The sequence below is a fragment of the Salvia splendens genome, chromosome 16, assembly GCF_004379255.2.
Source record: "Salvia splendens isolate huo1 chromosome 16, SspV2, whole genome shotgun sequence".
Classification (NCBI taxonomy): domain Eukaryota; kingdom Viridiplantae; phylum Streptophyta; class Magnoliopsida; order Lamiales; family Lamiaceae; genus Salvia; species Salvia splendens.
Window position 1 is genome coordinate 19322175 of NC_056047.1, and position 20674 is coordinate 19342848.

A 20674-nucleotide genomic window follows, 5' to 3' on the forward strand; every position below is an offset into this window, starting at 1 on the left:
GTGTTTGTCCGTCGGGATGTCCTAGTGCTTGTCCACTATTGTGTAGTGGGACGTCCTAGTGATGTGGCAGTGGAGTGGGAAGTCCTTGTAACGTGACAGAAGATGTTTTGGAAAGTCCTAATGCTAGTCCGTGGGGAAGTCCTTCCTATTGTGAATGCTCTAAGTTCAAACATAGTTGAAATAAGCCCTATACCAATTTTTGTACATGTAAAACATACTCCTTAATTTATCATATGCTAATCATTATTTGGCTCTATGCAACTTGATCATCATAGATCACACAAAAAATCAACTTAATTAAATTGATTATCATAGATAACAAAAAAAAAAACTTATTTTAAGCTTAACAAATCCCAAAAACTCAACTTCAAATTGTTTAATCCTCCAAATTTCAGCTACTACTTTAATTTCAAAAACTTAATCAAAATAAATTATTGAATCTTTTAAATTCTTATTATTTTGAATTTTCGAATTATGAGGTGTTACACAATCTTTTCATCAATCAGTCAGTCACAAGCTAAATGATGAATAGATTGCTTATATTGTCAGTCCTAATCCCAAATATATTAGCAAAAGAACTGAAAAACAATACTAGAAGGTAACTGGCAATGCAGACGCGCGCACACACAAAACTTTACAGAAAACAACAGTAACAAAAGCTAATTTTCTTCAGCAGGTTTTTTCCTACACATAGTTGTAACAGGCATAGAGCAAAAGTTGATCATCTAGGAGCAGCTACAACTGATGGAAAGAGGCAAGAAAAACAAGTTCCATCATGATACAGTTGCAGTTCAAATGTGTGGATTTGGACTGGATGCCTTTGAATTTGAAAATCAAGGATCAACAGGTTGATTTTTTTTCTCAACCAATAGATAATTTACCTCAATCCTGTAAAGCAAGTCAAATATAAGAAGGTGCTTGCAAATCAATTTCTCATGACTCATGAGAGTTTTAGTTCAAAGCAAACGAGAATAACATTGTGCCACTGAATTGAATGTAATTACATACATACATACATACATATTATCATCTAGTTGAAACTAATGATTCCATTCTACAAGAGGTGAAAAACTGAAAACTTGAAGCCCCTAAAGTTTTTTTCTAAACCATTATGCTTGAGAAATAATCTAATGAGGTAAGTAAATTAAAGGCTAATTATAAAGATATTAACTGATTAAGATATTATAGGCACATCAAAAAAATATTCTCACCTTCAGAAAAACTTGAAGTAATATTGAAGTGCCTGCATCTGGAATCCAGGCACCATATGCTCCAAGCTCTTCACAATAGGAAGTACGAGCTGTTGAGAAATAAACAGCTGCAATCACGAATATAAAAGAGAATGAACACAAGAAATTGTTTACCCAGTTCGATACAATGTGTATCTACGTCTGGGGGCGATGCCAAGCCAGGGATTTCACTATATATTTCAGAATGATTTAACAATGAGAGAGCACCTCTATTTAGAAGCAACAAGAGAGCCTTAATTCTAGTCAAACTAGAAAACATATATCACAAGGAAAAAATACTTCAAGGAAACAAATCCTAAACATGATAGGAGATAAATTATGCTCCATAATTAACAATCTCCCACTTGGAGACTAACAACTCCTAAACAACCATTTCCTCGTGATCTCATCCCTTCATCCGCTTAGCATCACCTAACCTTCTCTTCAAGTTCCAAGGTCGATTGAAGCTATGCATAGCTTCAATCTCTCTAAGGTCACCACCTTAGTAAACATGTCTGCAGGATTCTCACTTCCAATTATCTTCACAAGTTGCAGGATTTTCATCTCTACTAGGTGTCGGATGTAATGATACTTCAACTCCACATGCTTTGTCCTAGAATGAAACGCTGGATTCTTCGCCAAGAAAATAGCACTCTGACTATCACTGTAGAGTATGCTACTTTTGTTCTCCTTCCCAAGTTCATCTAAGAAACTATGCAACCACACCATCTCCTTGCTTGCCTCTGACTATCACTGTAGAGTATGCTACTCTTGTTCTCCTTCCCAAGTTCATCTAAGAAACTATGCAACCACACCATCTCCTTGCTTGCCTCTGTCACAGCTACATATTCAGCCTCCGTAGTAGACAAAGCAACGGTCTTCTGCAACTTAGAAGTCCGTGAAATAGCAGTACCACCATAAGTAAATACATACCCGGTTGTGCTTTTTCTCCCATCAAAGATCATTGGACGCCAAGTCTGCATCCAAATAACCTGTCAGCTCGACATTCTTGCCATTGAAACATAAGACACTTTCTGTAGTACCTCTCAAGTATCGAAGGATCCATTTAACTGCTTCCCAATGTTGCTTGCCCGGATCACCCATGAACCGGCTCACTACTCCCACTGCTTGTGCAATATCAGGCCTCGTACACACCATTGCATACATAATACTACTAATTGCTGAAGCATAAGGAATTTTCTTCATTTTAGCACGTTCTTCTTTTGTACTCGGCGACTCCTTTGACAGCTTAAAGTGACTGCCTAAAGGCACACTTACTGGCTTCGAATTATCCACGTTGAATCTTTCCAAAACCTTACCAATGTAAGCAGCTTGCGAAAGATACAATTTTCCTACCGCCTTGCCACGCTCGATTCTCATGCCCAAAATTTGATTAGCCTCTCCAAGATCTTTCATGGAGAATCGTTCAGACAATTGTCTTTTCAACTTATTCATCTCCTTTTGATCACCTCCTGCGATCAACATATCATCAACATATAATAAAAGGATAAGATAGCTCTTGTCAAACCTCTTGTAGTAACAACAATGGTCAGCGTAGCATCTTTTATAGCCAATCTCCATCATGAATCCATCAAACTTCTTGTACCACTGCTTTGGAGCTTGCTTTAAACCATACAAGCTCTTCTTCAACTTGGCCACAAGGTTTTCCATTCCTTTTACTACGAATCCTTCAGGCTGTGTCATGTACAACTCATCCTCCAAATCACCATGAAGGAATGTCGTCTTTACATCCATCTGATGTAACAATAGATTTTCTGCAACTACCATACTCAACACTAAACGAATAGTAGTTAGTTTCACAACAGGAGTGAACACATCTGTATAATCAATACTGTATAATTGCTCAAATCCCTTGACAATTGCTACCATCAGCTTCACCTTTGATTCGATAGACCCACTTGCAATGCAATGCCTTTTTCCCTTTATGAAGTTCCACAAGCTCTCATATGTCATTCAGGAGAAGAGAGGCAAACTCGTCATCCATGGCAATTTTCCACCTTCGTTTATCAGGACCTTCTCCTGCCTCTGCATAACACTCGGGCTCACCACCATCAGTAAGTAACAAATAGAAATTAGAGGGCGAGTACCTATCAGGTGCACGTCGCTCTCTAGTCGATTTAGGCAGCGGAATAGTCGGTGGTGGAGTGCTTGGTTCTTCTTCAAGCACCTCTTCAGCATTCTGACTCTCCTTGCTCCCACTCGAGTTTGAGATGTCTAGCTCGACCACTTGTGGCTCAGAACTGTTGGGACTCGACGCTTTCAATCTATTCTTGTACAATACCTGTTCATTGAAAATGACATCTCTATTGCGAATAACCTTACGGTTCTGCTCATCCCAGAGTCTATAACCGAACTCATCGCCTCCATAACCAATGAACGTACACTTAATAGATTTAGCATCCAACTTCTCAACGGAACTAACATGAGCATAAGCAACACAACCAAAGATGCGTAGGAAAGATAGATTTACCTCTTTTCATGTCCAAACCTCCTCGGGTATCCGAAACTCCAAGGGAACTGATGGACCTCTATTAATTAGGAATGCAGTTGTGTTGACTGCATCTGCCCAAAAACTCTTTGACAATCCACTTTTCAACCTCATGCATCTTGCTCGCTCATTCAACGTTCTGTTCATGCGCTCTGCGATTCCATTCTGCTGTGGAGTTTCTTTCACAGTTTTCTCCATGCGGATTCCATTCTCGGCGCAGAACTCCTTGAACTTTGCAAGTTCATATTCTCCTCCATTATCAGATCTTAGACACTTCATCTTCAGCCCGGTTTCAGTTTCAACAAGGGCTTTCCACTTCATAAAAGCGTCAAACGCATCGGATTTCCTCTTCAGAAAATAAACCCATAGCTTTCGAGTAGAGTCGTCGATGAAAGTCATATAATATTCAGAGCCTCCTACGGACTTCACAGGTGCTGGTCCCCAAAGATCAGTGTGGACCATCTCCAACTTCTGTGTCTTCAATTTTCTGCCTCCTCTTGAGAAACTCACCCTTTTCTGTTTCCCAAACACTCAATCCTCGCACAGGCCAACTTCAACAGTTTTCAGGCCAGGCAGTAAACCTCTTGAGCACATTATCTTCATCCCTTTCTCGCTCATGTGGCCAAGACGACAGTGCCACAAATCTGCATTATTTGCCTCACTTGCAATATCAATGCAATCTTTGGAGTTAGTTGTGGTATACAACGTACCCTCCTTCTTACCTCGAGCTACTATCATAGCTCTCTTGGTAATCTTCCAATTGTTGCAGCCAAACGTCACGGTGCACCCTTCTGCATCAAGCTGCCCAATCGAAATCAAACTTCTCTGCAATCCAGGAATGTGTCTGACTCCATTCAGTTTTATCACGGATCCATTGGACATCACTACCTTCACGTTTCCCTTTCCCACGATATCTAAGGGCCCTTCATCAGCCAGATGTACCTTCCCAAAATAGCCAGAAACGTAGTCTTCCATTAGCTCCACATTGCTGCAGGAGTGGAACGATGCTCCAAAATCCAATACTCACGATTCCATCGGACTACTGACACTCAAGACCAACGTCTCGCCATCGTCATCAGACATGGTAGCGTTTGCTGTCTTCTTGTTCTTCTGATCCTTATTCTTATACTTCTTCGGTGCCTCACACTGGTTTCTAAAATGCCCAAACTCATCACAATTCCAGCATTTAACTTTATCCAAATCCTTCTTGGATTGGCTCCTTCCTCTGGAATTTGATCTTCCACGATTTTGCTTTCCCTTCGATCTGCCTCTCTATTCTGTATTCAGTGTTGATCCCGAAGTAGAAGATCCTGATTCTCTCCGGAGAACTTCCTCACCAATCATCAGATCTCTTACTCTGTCAACTGTTAGGTTTGTCTCTGCAGCAGTAACTGCTGTCACTGTGCCAGCCCAACTCTCAGGCAGAGACAATAGCAAAATCAGGGCACGAATTTCATCATCGAATTTTATATCAACCGAGTTCAATTGCGAAGTAATCATGTTGAACTCGTTGAGATGTTGTACCAGCTTTCCCTCTTGCATTCTAAAATTAAACAATCGTCGTACCTTGTTTGCCGTTGATGGTTTCTGATACATGTCCTCCAAGATCTTCATCATCTCCTTTGTTGACTTTGCTGCAGTCGTGTGATAAGCCACATCCTTAGACAACGATAGCCTAATCGCGCTCATCGCTTTTCTGTCCAGCAGCTCCCACTGTTCCATCTTTTCGGGTTTGGTTTTTAAAGGCTTCCAGAGACCTTTACCGTACAGGTAATCCTCAATCTGCATCTTCCAAAATCCGAAATCAGATCCGTCGAACTTCTCTACAGCAATTTTCTCGTTGATCCCGATCGTGATTTCTGCCTCTTAAACCCTAGGCTCTTGATACCAGTTGTTGAGAAGTAAACACAGGCAATCACGAATATAAAAGAGAATGAACACAAGAAATTGTTTACCCAGTTCGATACAATGTGTATCTACGTCTGGGGGCGATGGCAAGCCAGAGATTTCACTATATATTTCAGAATGATTTAACAATGAGGGAGCACCTCTATTTATAAGCAACTAGAGAGCCCTAATTCTAGTCAAACTAGGAAACATATATCACAAGGAAAAAATACTTCAAGGAAACAAATCCTAAACATGGTAGGAGATAAATTAGGCTCCATAATTAACACGAGCAAGTCCAGACTGTTGTCATGCTCATAAGTTCATTCTTCTCAAAATGTTCACAGGTAATAGTTAAGGATAAAAATGAAAGCAGAAAAATACCTTTAAACCAGAAAATAGTGTATTCCAACTCCTTGCATCATCGGTTATCACAATTTGAAGGCATGTCAGCCCCTTTTTTGTCATCGATGGCTGCACACAGAGCCTTCCAAATGGGGACTAACATTGTGATTGGAGTATATAATCCCTAGATTTGAAATCAGATGAAGCAAAGAAAGGGTGAAACACAAAGTTACTAATCTGGAAGTATCAGAATCATTCATGGATAAGAAGCAAAAAACTATTTAATTCTTTGAGTTCATAGATAAAATAGTTGAGGGAATAGAAGATTCTCTACCTTGAATGCTAGCAACAATTCATCCTCTCCACGTATAATCAGAGAAAGATTCCAGTAGCAGGTTACTGGGGTCACACATTCATTCAAGACGGATTTCATGATCTTGTCAATTGGAACAAACTGGTGTACCATTTTCCCACTGGTTTGGACAAATTAAATTGTCACCATGACAGAGCAAATATGAACCTAGATTACCTCATGAATGAGGGAGGGTGGGGGGGGGGGGGGTCTGATATTGAAAAGTATGGACATTCCTCAAAATAATACCTTCTGTAAACTGTCTCAAGCTGAACACCAAAAGCTGGCAAAATGATAACAGATTCTGTTACACACAAACAACTTAAGTTATGAGATTTAAAGAATGAACCTTGATGTCTATCACATTTCCATTAGACACTATCTATTTTAATTTCTTTTAACTCTTTCCATTGTATGCATGCTCCATATATTCCACGATTATGATGCGGCTGAATACAAATGTAGGATTGGATCATGCATAAATCTGACAACATAATTACATACAATTAAGTAAAAATAAAAAATAATACGGATGCAACAACGATGCTCCAACTAAATCATAGGTTCTGAATTATAGGGACAAAAAAGCACCAAACAATCAACCTTTCAAGGAAGAAACAGTAAGACAAAGAAATATACCAAATTTTTGTAATACAAAATCTGTTGTTTCTGAGCTCCTTACCTTTCTCAACTTGCTTTCTTAGAATTCGCCTTATGAGCAACCCAGCCACAACAAAACTCCAAAAAACAATAGCAACTGGTTTTTCCAGCATCAATAGATCATAGACACTCGTCGATTTCTACATAAGATATAGAACAAATAAAATCACTAGATCAAAAAATTGACCCCTAGTATCATACTATCATTTACAGTGAAAATACACAGTTAAGTGATTCCACATTTTCTTTATCTGGAGTAAAACTTGCTTGAGAATCTAAAATTTTTAGCAGATGCAATACAACGCCTAAAACATATAATTCCTCCCCATTTGCTATCTAATCACGGAAACCATTTCGATCACACCTAATATATCGCAGGTCTACCAAAATCACGGCAATCAAGCTATTAGAGAGAGAAATAAACCTGACAAACTCCTATGAGATAAAACAAAAGCAGCATGTTTACATTTTAGGTTGCTCAATATTGCACAACAATTTGAAGATCGGCAATTACTTAACACACGAGAAGCTCAAATCATCAAAATTATAGCCAAATCGGGAGTCTCATCATCCATAGATAGCTAACACTAGTAGTAATATTTGCAAAATGCATAAAAAACAAAATACCTGCATAAGCGCTAAAATCGGAAAGCAAGCAGCCGCTAACCGAAGAGCATACGAGCAGAGAGAGAGAAAATCTGCAGCGCTTCTCGCGATGGAGATGTGGTGAACGTCAATTGCTTCGGGTGAGCCGATTTTGACATCGTGTACGTATGTGTATCGACCTTTCGTAATAATCGGAGCCTCCTCCATCTCCGATTTAGCTTACTGCAAAATTCGAAATGGATTTGGGAACCAATGCAGGGAAAAAATAGAGAGATTGATCAGGGATTCAGTTCAGTGAGAAGCAGCAGCTGGAATTTCTACAGTTGACGGCGGCGGAGGGAGGGACGAGAGGGAGACCGGAGGCGGAGAGGGAGCGACGCCTACTTTATTCTTCAACTGAGAATTTGAATTGGGAATTGGGTTTGGCCGTTTGGGGTATCCTAATTTTACTAAATCAGAATTTGGGTTTGACTCAACAGTCAATAGTAAATTACTAATAGTAATTTATTTGTTTTTAAAATTAAGATAAATAACCATTTATAAAATTTTTAAAAAAATCGGGAAATCCAAAAATTGAGTACCCGGTCCCGAACCAAAAACCTGAAAAGTCGGGAATTGGTTTTCGGGTTTGGATATCAGGTACCCAATATTGAATACCCGATATCCATTTTGATAGCCCTACTACAAATGGAGTACATTTTTCTGCACAATATATTTGGGAAGACATTTTGTAATGTGATACTCCTAATAATTAAAACTACATTTAATCAAAATATTCGATCCCGTTCACGTTTTACATTATTTTTTCATTTCATTTTCTAATTTTCTAGATATAACTCCATTTATTGTATAGCATCAGTTTCCAATTAATCCCAAAATTTCCAAATTTCAAATTTTTATGGTGTCTTTTTATAAAGTTACATATATACACATACGTTGTTTTCAATGTTTTCAATTTTCATGACCCGAATCCTCTAATTTAGCAAAAAACCAAATATTCTATTGTTTTTATTTTGCAAACACAAAATCGACTCGATTTGCTTATTGACTATCGTGTTGTGAAATTTCGTTTGTCCTTGCTTTGGAAACAAGTAACAAGAGATCGACTCGACTTGTTTACTACTATCATGTTCTAAAATGTATAGTGTCCCAGTTTTTGTTTCGTAAACACGGTATCGTCTCGACTCCCTCGCCTTGCCTACTACGGCAAATCATGTTCGCTCCATTTCTAGATATGCCAGTGCAAGAATTCAACACTTTCTCAAGAACCAGGTACAAAGCCTCAAGTGTATGAACATCTAGTGAACACTCGCACAACTATTATCAGATAACAAAATTAGCGCAGCGCTACACATGGATCAGGTTTTTGCAACAGTACGTGCCAAGAAGAAACCACCCAACAAGAACACAGATGAAAATGGACAAATAGGTGAGGAAGGCCCCACCTCCAAAGACGAGACCAAGGCCTAGTACGACGACAAATGGTAAATAAGTTTGAAGAATAGCTAACCTACTAACGAAACGCCCCTTCATGAAAATCAACACGGCCAGACTTACCACATTCCAATTGCCAGCCTGAAACTTCAACCTGTTCAAACAGTTGGCCACAAAGGAATGGCAGTTGCAAGTCAAGATGTTGTAGGCCTGGTGCTGGTACTCTAGTGTGCTCTTTCGCAACGTGTCATCCCAGGTTGTGACTTCCCTTCCATTGCCACCTTGTGCAGTAGAGTCGAGAAAAGTGCAGCACTGCAGGATTATCATCAAAAAATCAACAAAAAGCACATTGCACCAACACAAGCTATTTCACTGTAAATGCAGTGTAGGACATAAATTGGGACTCCATAAAATCAACGAAGACCACATAATCCAGCAAAATGGATAGCACACGGGCTATTTCACTTATTCTTTGCAGCCCTGCAGATATAGTTTGAGAGCGCATAAGATCAGCAAAATAAATGCTAGCACATAAATGCATAGATCATCACTGCAGTATATCATTAAAGAGCACATAAATCCAACAAAATCGATTCACACCATTGAGCTATTATTCACCTATCCTAATCATAAACGCATAGTGAAGCATCGCAGGATATATGATTTGTACCACTTAAATCAAGAGCACATTGTATCGTAGATGCATTAAAGAGACTCGATGGCAGAAGAAAATAAACTAATCCACTTATATAAGGGCTGATTTTATATCATCCATCGAAATTCATACGAATCAACTCCAACTCCACCTGCTCTTTGCTCAGCTGCAGGTAGCGCGTTGGTGCACCAAATGCAAAATTAGCGCGTTGATCCACACAACGCAGTAAGGAAATCGGCTTCTAGCTGGTTCGATTTGCTTCAATTCTGTCTCGTTCCCTTCAATCGTCAAACTACGCTCTTCATTTGACCCCATAGCCTAAAACGAAGAAACCCTAATAAATTCCCAAACTTAAAAACCGAAAACGCTATCGAAATATCTTCAACTAATTAGTATGATCGCCGCCTCATTTTAATCAGCGATTATTTTATGTAAGTTTGCACAATATTTGTTCAAATGTAGCTCGATTTGCGATTAGTGTGTGGAAATAGAGCTACTACTATATTTCAGCTGTGTGGCAAAATTTGCGTCGTTATCCCTAATTTTGACAATAATTCCTAAATACGGAGTACAAAATACTCCACAAAAACGGATTGAAAAATCGAGAGGAAGATGGTACCATATGTGGTGGAGAAATGAAAACGTAGCCAGCCGGCGTCGAGGATCGGATGGAACTCTGACTTGTAGAACTGCTTCGATCTGCTCAAATGAAAAACAGAGACTTAAATACTCCTTAGTCCCGTAGAAATAGACCATTTAAATTTGCACGAGTTTTAATGTATAATTTGGTAAAGTAAAAGAGAAGAATAAAAAGTAGTTGGAATTGTATAGGGGATAGTGAGACACATAAATGATAAAGTAAAAGACAAAGTGTTGCCATAAATGGATATGGACTATCTGTATAAGAAGGACGAAAAAGGAAATATGGCCAATTTTATGGGATGAATGGAGTATATTTTTGTAGAAGTGTAAGTATTAATTTAGGATTGAGCATCCAAATTTATGGTTTATCACTGCAAGTTAAGGTAATCATATTATGATTTAAAAATAAAATACAATGGTTAAGAAAATTCAAATTTTTAATGATAATTCGATATTTTTTAATAAAAATAAAATAAAATAATCATGTTCTTATTTTATTTTTTTAAAACTTTTTAAGTCTTTAAATACTCTAAATATTTAAAAATTCAATATGCATATATTTATTCCATCATACTAATTTATAAAATATTTTAATATATTATTTAATTTTATAAATAAAAATATATTCTTTTGAGACAGAATTATAGGCTCTACTTTTAGACAATGAGAGTACAGAAAAGTCCTTTAAGCTTTGGAGGCTTGTCCGAAAAGTTGGTCAAAAAGTGAATAAGCATATGAAACGGACTATTTTAAAAATATAGGGATTGTAAATGTTCGTCGCTTCGCTGACATCTATCAAGATTTAAAGTGTGGGTAAAGTAAATATGGGGTACATTTCTTATGTGCAGGGACCTGCAATAATTCAATCAAAATAGTAAACAAAAACTAATATCATCCAACCACACAAAAATTGAACCATGACTCTTTGAAATACATACTAAACAATAACTAAACCAGAACAATAATATTCATAGTTACCTATTAGATTCATTCCTTTATCAATATCCTTTTTCTATATCTTTTTTGCTGCAAACCCGTCGTCTTAATTTGGTTAGTAACAGATCATCGCGGAACACGCGGAAGCACTTTTACATACTCCCTCCGTCCCGCACTACTTGCACTTATTTCCTTTCTGGGCGTCCCAAGTTATTTGCACTCTTTCCATTTTTAGTAACAATTTATACCTACAGCCGTAATTGTTGACTTTGTCTATCACTCATTCCTTAATCTCCGTGCTTAAAAAGAAATGTGCGAGTAGTGCGGGACGGAGGGAGTACTATATTATACCGATGAAATCATTCCAGTCAAGATTGATACGTTGGTTGGGTTATGCACAGATTAGATATATATGTTATTGGGTCTATTGGGCCTATTTCCCTACTCTAAAAGTTAAACAAATAAACAAATAAACTATTACTCCTATTCCCTACTCTTCCTACACGTACACAGCCATTCCACTCCTATTTTCTCTCTCTTTGTGTCATCTTCTACAATTCACAAAACAGAAACAATCCCAACCCCCATCTCTTTTTCCTAAACTTTTGTATTATCATTCTCAAAACTCTCTCTCTATGTGACAAAGACTTCCACCTCTCTCTCTCTCTAGTTCTCAAATTGGGAAAACAAAGCCAGGCAGCTCCATCTCTCTCATTCTGCTGTCTCCGTTCACACACCGCATTTGTCACTCTCACGTCGGGCGTCCGTTTGGAGTCCCGAGAAGAAGGTGCGGAAGAAGGAGGAGATTGGGTGGCGCGACTTGTCGGCGGCGGAGGACGAGGATGATGAGGTGGAGGAAGGATCGTCGTCGGAGATCACGCAGTCGATGCGGACAACGACGTTGTCGACCTGGGGAACAAGCGGGTGGAACCGCCTCGAAACGACCCAGCATCGCCCCAAGTGCTTGACGTCTCCGATTATATTGAAGATCAATAGGATGAGCGAGTCCGGCAACCGATCGAAGTCGTCCACCGCTCGGGGGTGGATTTTCCGGCTCAGATCTGCTCCAATCGAACCCATGGTTATCGGAAACAATCAGAGATCCTCCGCAGCTGTAATATCCCCAAAAATTTGGCGGAAAATACACGAGAATCGGAAGGTAATGGCGATGGGGGAATTAGGGTGGGAAATTTGGCGGAAAATACACGAGGGGGGTTAGTCGGAGGAATTAGGGTGGGAGATTAAGCAGGTGGGTGGAATTTGGGGGAAGTGAGAGAAAGAGGAGGAGGAAGAAGAGAATGGCGATGGCGAGCTGTTTTGGTGTGTGTTGTGCGTGTTGGGCTTTTGAAAAAAACAAGGCCCATTATAGTTTTATATCAAACACATGAAATATTCAGATATATATCCATATTTGGGCTTATCTTAACATAACCATAGTATCAAACAAGCCTATTATCATCCAACTATACAAAACATTTTAAGTCAGAACTGGGCCACCATAACTACATTTATATGTCAGGGCAAAGCCCTAAAATAATAAGCTCAGGTATATATTAATATCCCCAAGTCATATTTTCATCATTTTAACATAAAATCTAAAATGAAAAAAATTCATTCTCTCAATTTTCCCGCCCAGTCAACAATCAATTTTCCCACCCAACTTTAATTAAAAAGAAGAAAAATAGAGATAAGGTGATGTGATGTGACCGTTGGGTAAATTGACTTGTCGAATAAATTAAAAGAAAACAGATGGAAAGGTAAAAGTCTATTTAATGGGCCACTCTTGGAATCCAACTGCATAAAATGGGCAGGTTCTTTTAATTATTCTCACCGTACAATCATACTCCCTCCGTCCCGCACTACTCATTTTCGGCACGAAGATTAAGGAATGAGTGTATAGCAAAGTCAAATATTACGACTGTAGGTGAAAATTTTTACTAAAAATGGAAATAGTGCAAATAACTTGGGACGCCCAAAAAGGAAATAAGTGCAAGTAGTCCGGGACGGAGAGAGTATTTGTTAACGACTTTCTGTGATTTGTAAGATACATCGACCTTGGGAATTTCCACATCAGAACTGTTGGGTTTGTGTGGCCGGATCAACCAATCAAGCCCAAGCAAATAATTCATGGCCCAATCTCAGAGGCCCAAGTATTGGTTGAGTTTTTATTCTTCTAATCCAGCCGTTGCAACTGTTCTGATTCAGTTAGGCTTTTAATAGAATTCCTTCACCTTCATATGCGTGATTCCAGTCGAATCAAGAAGAAAAAATTCAGAGGAGTGAATACACATTGTAATCGTTAGCTAGCTAGTTGAATTTTCACAGTCGAGTAGCATTTCTCAATTGAGTAGCGAGCTGGAAAGATTGAGTGTATTGGAATTGTTTCTCCAATTGTGTTCTTAATAAATCGTCTCCAACTTTGTTCGTGGATGTAGATCCAGTTGTGGATCGAACCACGTAAATTTCTTGTGTCGATCTTTTACATTTGACATCTTCAAATTGGCGCCGTCTGTGGGAAGCGATTTGATCGGCGCGATGGCTTCGGCAAAATTCGAATTAGAGAGATTTACTGGCAAGAATGACTTTGGCTTATGGAGGTTGAAGATGAAGGCAGTGATGATGCAGCAAGGGCTCTGGGAAATCCTCAAGGAGGTGAAGGATGACGTCGTCAAAGATTCGGATGAGAAGGATGATCCGAAGGCTCAAGAACTTCAACAAAAGGCTTATAGCACTCTGATCCTTAGCCTCGGTGATCGAGTTCTGAGGGAGGTCTCCAAGGAGGAGACCGCTGCAGCGATATGGAGAAAACTTGAGACTATATAAATGACGAAGTCTCTTGCTAATCGTCTTCATCTAAAACAAAGGCTCTTCACTTTCAAGATTTCGGAGGCGGAGAGTATCTTGGAGCAGCTCGAAGATTTTGGCAAGTGTGTGGATGATCTAGAGAACATCGATGAGCAGATCAAGGATGAAGATAAAGCGATCATGCTATTAAACTCATTGCCAAGGAGCTTCGAACAATTCAAGGACACTATACTCCTTGGGAGGGACTCCAAGATCACCTATGGGGAGGTGTATTCGGCTTTGAAGTTGAAAGATTTTCAGAATTCCTCAGTAAAGTCACATGATCAGGCTGGGGAGAGTTTGAATGTGAAGGCTAACATCAAGAAGGCTGAAAAATGGAAGAAACAAGGTTTTGAGAAGTGGAAGGGAAAGGGCCAAAAGGAGTCAGATCAGAAGGATTCTAGGACTTGCAATTATTGCAAGAAACCGGGGCATATCAAGAAGAACTGCTTTGCTTGGAAGAAGAAGCAGTCCGAGAGCAACTCAGATCAGAACACTGCTGATTGTGTAGCAGAATTTGAGCCGGCTCAGATCATGAATGTCACTGAGAAGCCCATTGCAGACTCTTGGATCATGGACCACTGAGAAGCTCAGATCATGAATGTCAGTTTTACTTGGAAATAACCAGGTATGTGTTGTCAAGGGAATTGGAAATGTTCGATTCAAGGTTCATGATGGCTCTATTAAACTGCTAACTGAAGTCAGATATATACCTAGTATTAAGAGGAATTTGATATCTGTTGGTGTGTTAGAAATGAAGGGGTTTTCCTGCATATTTTCTGATGGATGCATGAAGGTCATGAATGGTAATGCCACTGTTATGTCAGCATCTAGAAAGAATAGGTTGTATTATCTGGAAGCTGAGGTTATTGTGAGTGATTCATGTGTTGCTGAAGATCAAAGTTTGGCCTTATGGCATAAAAGGCTAGGACATGTGGGTGATAAAGGACTCAAAGAATTGATCAGGAAAGGCATATTCTCTTATAATGAAGGGGAGAGTATGAAGATGTGTGAGTCATGTTTGTTAGGAAAGGGAAAGAAGTTACCTTATGGCTCGGGAAAACACAGTTCATCAAACCCTTTGGACTACTGTCACAGTGATCTATGGGGTCCAAGCCCAGTGAATTCCATAGGAGGTGGAAGATATTTCTTGAGCATTGTTGATGACTATAGCAGAAAGGTCTGGGTCTGGATTCTTAAAGAAAAATCAGAGACTTTTGATAGATTCAAGACTTGGTATAAGGCTGTAGAAGTTGAAAAGGGCCATGGTTTGAAATGCCTAAGGACAGATAATGGGCTCGAGTTCCTATCAAAGGAGTTTGACAGCTTTTGTAAGCAATTTGGGGAGAGGAGACACAGAACTGCTCCGGGGAATCCTCAGCAAAATGGAACCGCAGAGAGGATGAATAGAGCACTGCTGGAGAGAGTCAGATGTATGATGTTCACCTCAGGAGTTCCTAAAAGATTTTGGGCAGAGGCTGTCTCCACTGCAGCAAAATTGGTGAATAAATGTCCAAGCTCGGCCATCAGTTTTGACACTCCAGACAACAGGTGGTATGGTAGCCTGGGAGGGTATCAAAGGCTTAGAGTTTTTGGATGCAGAGCCTTTGCTCACATAAAGCAAGGAAAGCTAGAGCCTAGAGCACTAAGATGCATTTTTCTTGGCTATCAAGATGGTGCAAAAGCATATAGACTATGGTGCACGGAGGAAGGGAATCAGAAAGTCATCATTAGTCGGGATGTCATTTTTGATGAGTCCATTATGCCATATAAGCCAATTAAGCATGTAGAGACACCTCCAGAACCTACTGGCATCAGTTTTGAGCAACCAGAACCAGAAGATAGAGGCTCTGAAGCTGCTGATTTCAGAGAGCAATTGAGATCCTCAGATGATGAAGATGAGCAGCCTACTGAATTGCATCCAGACCCCTCTGAACAAGAGCCACAAAGCCAGCAGTATGCTCTAGCTAGAGACAGAACCAGAAGAGAGATAAGGCCACCAGCCAGATTCAGAGATCCAGATTTTGTTTACTATGCACTATGTGTTGCAGAAGAGTTGGAAATTTCTGAGCCAAACAGTTACAAGGAAGCTATTGGCAGTAAGGATAAAGAGAAGTGGATCAAGGCCATGAAGGATGAGATAGATTCTCTCATCAAGAACAAAACCAGGATCCTTGTTCTCAGATCCCAGATCCAACAAAGGCCAATCTCATGTAAGTGGATTTACAAGAAAAAGGTGGATGCATATGAGAATGATAGCATCAGGTTTAAAGCTCATTTGGTTGCAAGGGGTTTCACACAGGAGGAGGGGATAGACTACACTGAGGTCTTCTCTCCCATTGTGAAACACAGCTTTATAAGAGTCCTTTTGGCTATAGTGGCTCGGAGAGATTGGGAACTACAACAACTAGATGTAAAAACAGCTTTTTTGCATGGTGAGTTGGAGGAAACTATCTACATAGAGCAGCCACATGGGTTTATAAAACCTGGGGATGAAGATAAGGTGTGTTGTCTAAAAAGGAGTCTATATGGACTCAAGCAAAGTAGTAGGCAATGGTACTTAACTTTTGACAAACAGATGGAGAGGATGGGCTTCAGAAAATCTGTTTTTGATAACTGTGTTTACATGAGATACAAGGGAGGCAAAGTTGTTGCATACTTGTTGCTTTATGTAGATGACATGCTTGTAGCAGGGCCTAGTAAAGCAGATGTCACACAGGTGAAGGAGGATCTGGAAAAGGCTTTTGAGATGAAGGACTTAGGGAAGGCAAAGAGGATTCTTGGTATGGACATTATCAGAGATAGAGCTGCTAAGAAGTTGTGGCCGATGCAGCATAGCTACATTAAGAAGATGCTAACTAAGTTCCAGATGATGGACTCCAGAAAAGTGTCGACTCCTACCAGTCCACACTTCAAGTTATTAACTAGTCAGAGGCCAGCTACTGATCAAGAGAGGAAACTGATGACCAAAATTCCTTATGCAAATTGTTGGAAGCATTATGTATATGATGCTTTGTACCCGGCCTGATCTTGCTCATGCCATTAGTTTAGCCAGCAGATATATGGCAGACCCGGGTGGCACACATTGGCAGGCCATGAAATGGATCATGAAGTATCTAGTGGGTACACAAGACTTGGGTTTATTGTTCTGCACAATAGAGGATGAAGATGAGCTCATTGGATATTGTGATGCAGACTATGCTGCAAATGTTGACAGCAGAAAGTCTCAGTCAGCTTATATCTTCAAGTTGTTTGGTACTGCAGTAAGTTGGAGATCCAACCTTCAACCAGTGGTTGCACTCTCCACAACAGAGGCCGAGTACATTTCATTGGCAGAGGCAGTCAAGGAGGCAAAGTGGCTAAAGGGAATCTTGGGTGATTTTGGTATGATGCAGGCTTCTGTCACAGTCTTATGTGATAATAATAGTGCCATTAGTTTGGCGAAGCATCAAACTTTTCATGAAAGAAGTAAACACATCGACATCAAGCTTCATTTTATGAGGGATGAGATAAGCAGGGGTGAGGTGGTGATCAAGAAGGTTCACACATCTGAGAATGCTGCTGATATGATGACTAAACCTCTACCGAGTGCTAAGTTCGAGCATTGCTTGGACTTGGTTAACTTGACATCTAGGAGATGAGGAAGCTTTAGCGAAGGTGGAGATGATTTGTTGGTGGATTCAGCCAAGGTGGAGTTTGTTGGGTTTGTGTGGCCGGATCAACCAATCAAGCCCAAGCAAATAATTCATGGCCCAATCTCGGAGGCCCAAGTATTGGTTGAGTTTTTATTCTTCTAATCCAGCCGTTGCAACTGTTCTGATTCAGTTAGGCTTTTAATAGAATTCCTTCACCTTCATATGCGTGATTCCAGTCGAATCAAGAAGAAAAAATTCAGAGGAGTGAATACACATTGTAATCGTTAGCTAGCTAGTTGAATTTTCACAGTCGAGTAGCATTTCTCCGATTGAGTAGCAAGCTGGAAAGATTGAGTGTATTGTAATTGTTTCTCCAATTGTGTTCTTAATAAATCGTCTCCAACTTTGTCCGTGGATGTAGATCCAGTTGTGGATCGAACCACGTAAATTTCTTGTGTCGATCTTTTACATTTGACATCTTCAAGAACCTTCTACTGAATCAGGCTCCAAAAGACCAGCCTAACTTTGGAAAGGACATACAACATTGTTGATTTAGCATAAATGAACAAAAGTAAACAATAAGTGTAGTAGCATATGTAGGAAGGTTGTCTTTCTCGTCCCATTTTCTCCAAGTGAACAAGAACAGGATGTCGGGGCGGGTCCCCGGTGGCATATGGGGGCTGCTGGAGATGGAATTACTCGACCTTAGCGACAACCGACTTTAAAGGTCCGATCACGGCCGATAATCGTTTTTCTGGCGAATTGCCAGATTTCCAAGGTTTTGGCGTTTGCTTTGCTTCAATCGACTTGCGAAACAACGGCTTCCTTGGGCTCTTGCCACTTGATGAATGAGATTAACATGCGCTCTCCAGTGAAATCCCTCTGTCGCTATGCTCTCTGCCCTGCCCTCTTTCAAATTCTTGCAACTTATCAAGAAACAAGCTCTCTGCCCAATTCCGGCGATTCTGTCATCTCTAAGGCTCGATCTCATCAACCTCTCACACAACAAATTATCCGGCCATGTTCCAAGAGGAGTGAATAAGATGAAAAAACAAGAGGAGTAACGGTGTGTTACAAGGATTTAACGGAATAGCTTCACTGAATTATAACATCCCCAAATGATTAAATTATAACACTGTTCTCTAGCTCGATCGAGCAACATCCCCAAATGATTACTTGACTCAACTGTTCGTCAAAATGAAATATACTATCTTAAACTTAACGAAATGTCCCAATATGATTTGACCCGAAGGTCCTATTATGTCCACTGTGATTTCAGATCCAGACAAGACTATCACAGATCCTATTTAATGAAATGCTTCAGGAAATATCTATACCATATGCAAAATATATCTATTACATCAATCACATATCTATATTTTATTCCACTAAATACTCCCAATACAACGTGAATATATTCAGTGCACCAAGCAATATCCATATCATCACCATTAAACACATATCATATCAGAATCACACCATGAAATCTAATTATTCACTTTGCTTACCCGTAACAATTAATCACTTAACACATAAAATTAAAAATGTAATTTATAGACACCTAGTCATACCAAAGATTCCAAGTCTTGATTTACAGCTCCCAAACAATCATGAGCCAAAAGATCACCATTTTTTTTGTTATTTCCTTCCCCCACCTGACTCAATTTTTTTTCTATTTGTTCTTCTCATTTTCTTTATTATTCTCCTTCCCAATATAAAAAATTCATCTTCAACTATATACTACCCACGTCAAATGCATGAGACGATATGGCCAGCTCTCCCTCTTTTTTTTTCTTACATGTGTCCCTATGGGTAATCAAATATATATTTTATGAAAGAAATCAAGCTACATATGTATAAACACTAACTATTAAAATATTGGACAACATTTCTTATACAAACACATAGCATGTGTGTATATATATATAGGGTTGTGATCAATTGCGATTTTTTAGTCTAATTAAGAATTGAGATACATTATCAATCACTCATTTTTATTAAATAAATGGTCCAGAATTTACTCCATAAAAAATATTTATAAATTAATTAATTAATAAAAATGAGTGGTTCAGAATTTACTACATAAAAAATATTTATAAATTAATTAATTATAAAAAGAATAATATTATTTTTTTTATTAGGGTTCTTATTCTTCGGCCACCAACAAGCATCCACTCCATTTGTAAATTAATTAATTATAAAAAGAATAATATTATTTTTTTATTAGGGTTCTTATTCTTCGGCCACCAACAAGCATCCACTCCATTTGCCTCACACCACATCTCCTTCCACCATTTTCGACGCCGCCGAGCTGGCTAAATTCCACGAAACGACATTATGGGGCGGTGTATCCGCCATTTGTACCCGGAAAAAAAAGAATTCCAATCATAGGAAAGACGCATTAGCGTCTCGCGTGTTTAAAAGAAACACGCATTAGGCTCTCGCGTCTTTAATAAACACGCGTCCGCCTCTCGCGTGTTTAATTATACACGCGACACGCTCTTGCGTGTTTCATTTAAACACGCGACACGCTCTCGCGTGTTTGCCTTGAATACATATTCCACTCCAGACGGCAAAATCTTCATTTCCAAATCGCTCATTCTCTCAATCTCATTCACACCCAACTTCTCTAGCCGGTGGAAATCGAAGGTAATCCGTTATTTTGATGTTCTAATTCCTATATTAAGTGGTGTTAGGTAATTTTTGAGCATTAATTTCAATTATCTTTGCTATATGTTATGTAGGCATAGATCTAGGGTTCATGGTTTGACGTTGTGTGACAAGAAAAACATTGAATTTAGGCCATTGATGTAGTTATATGTGAGCATTGTAAAGGTAATATATTATCGAAGCATTGAACTTGGTATTGAATTTTCGGATTTAATTTTTTGCAATATTTATTTTAAGTATGTTGAATTAAAAGTATATGATGTTATGTCG

The 20674-nt window shown here is 39.3% G+C and overlaps 1 protein-coding gene across 4 annotated transcripts; it reads right to left on the reverse strand.

The window, feature by feature from the left end:
- Nucleotides 1–633: 633 nt before the first annotated feature.
- On the reverse strand, nt 634–10374 carry LOC121770539. Of its 4 annotated transcripts, none has more exons than XR_006043764.1 (10): nt 10297–10374; nt 9829–9995; nt 9146–9334; nt 7610–7810; nt 7005–7122; nt 6572–6626; nt 6305–6443; nt 6010–6154; nt 1212–1318; nt 634–888 (listed from the first exon to the last, which is right to left on the reverse strand). XR_006043764.1 is itself a non-coding variant. In XM_042167264.1 (9 exons), exons 4-8 carry the CDS (start codon nt 7793–7795, stop codon nt 6047–6049), a joined length of 606 nt encoding a protein of 201 aa, XP_042023198.1. In that variant the 5' UTR covers nt 7796–9054; nt 9146–9334; nt 9829–9995; nt 10297–10374; the 3' UTR covers nt 5499–5520; nt 6010–6046. The 4 variants fall into 4 exon arrangements, 1 of the variants encoding a protein (XP_042023198.1); XR_006043765.1 differs by having other exon boundaries at nt 1212–1300; nt 7610–9054; XR_006043763.1 differs by having other exon boundaries at nt 7610–9054.
- Nucleotides 10375–20674: the final 10300 nt, after the last annotated feature.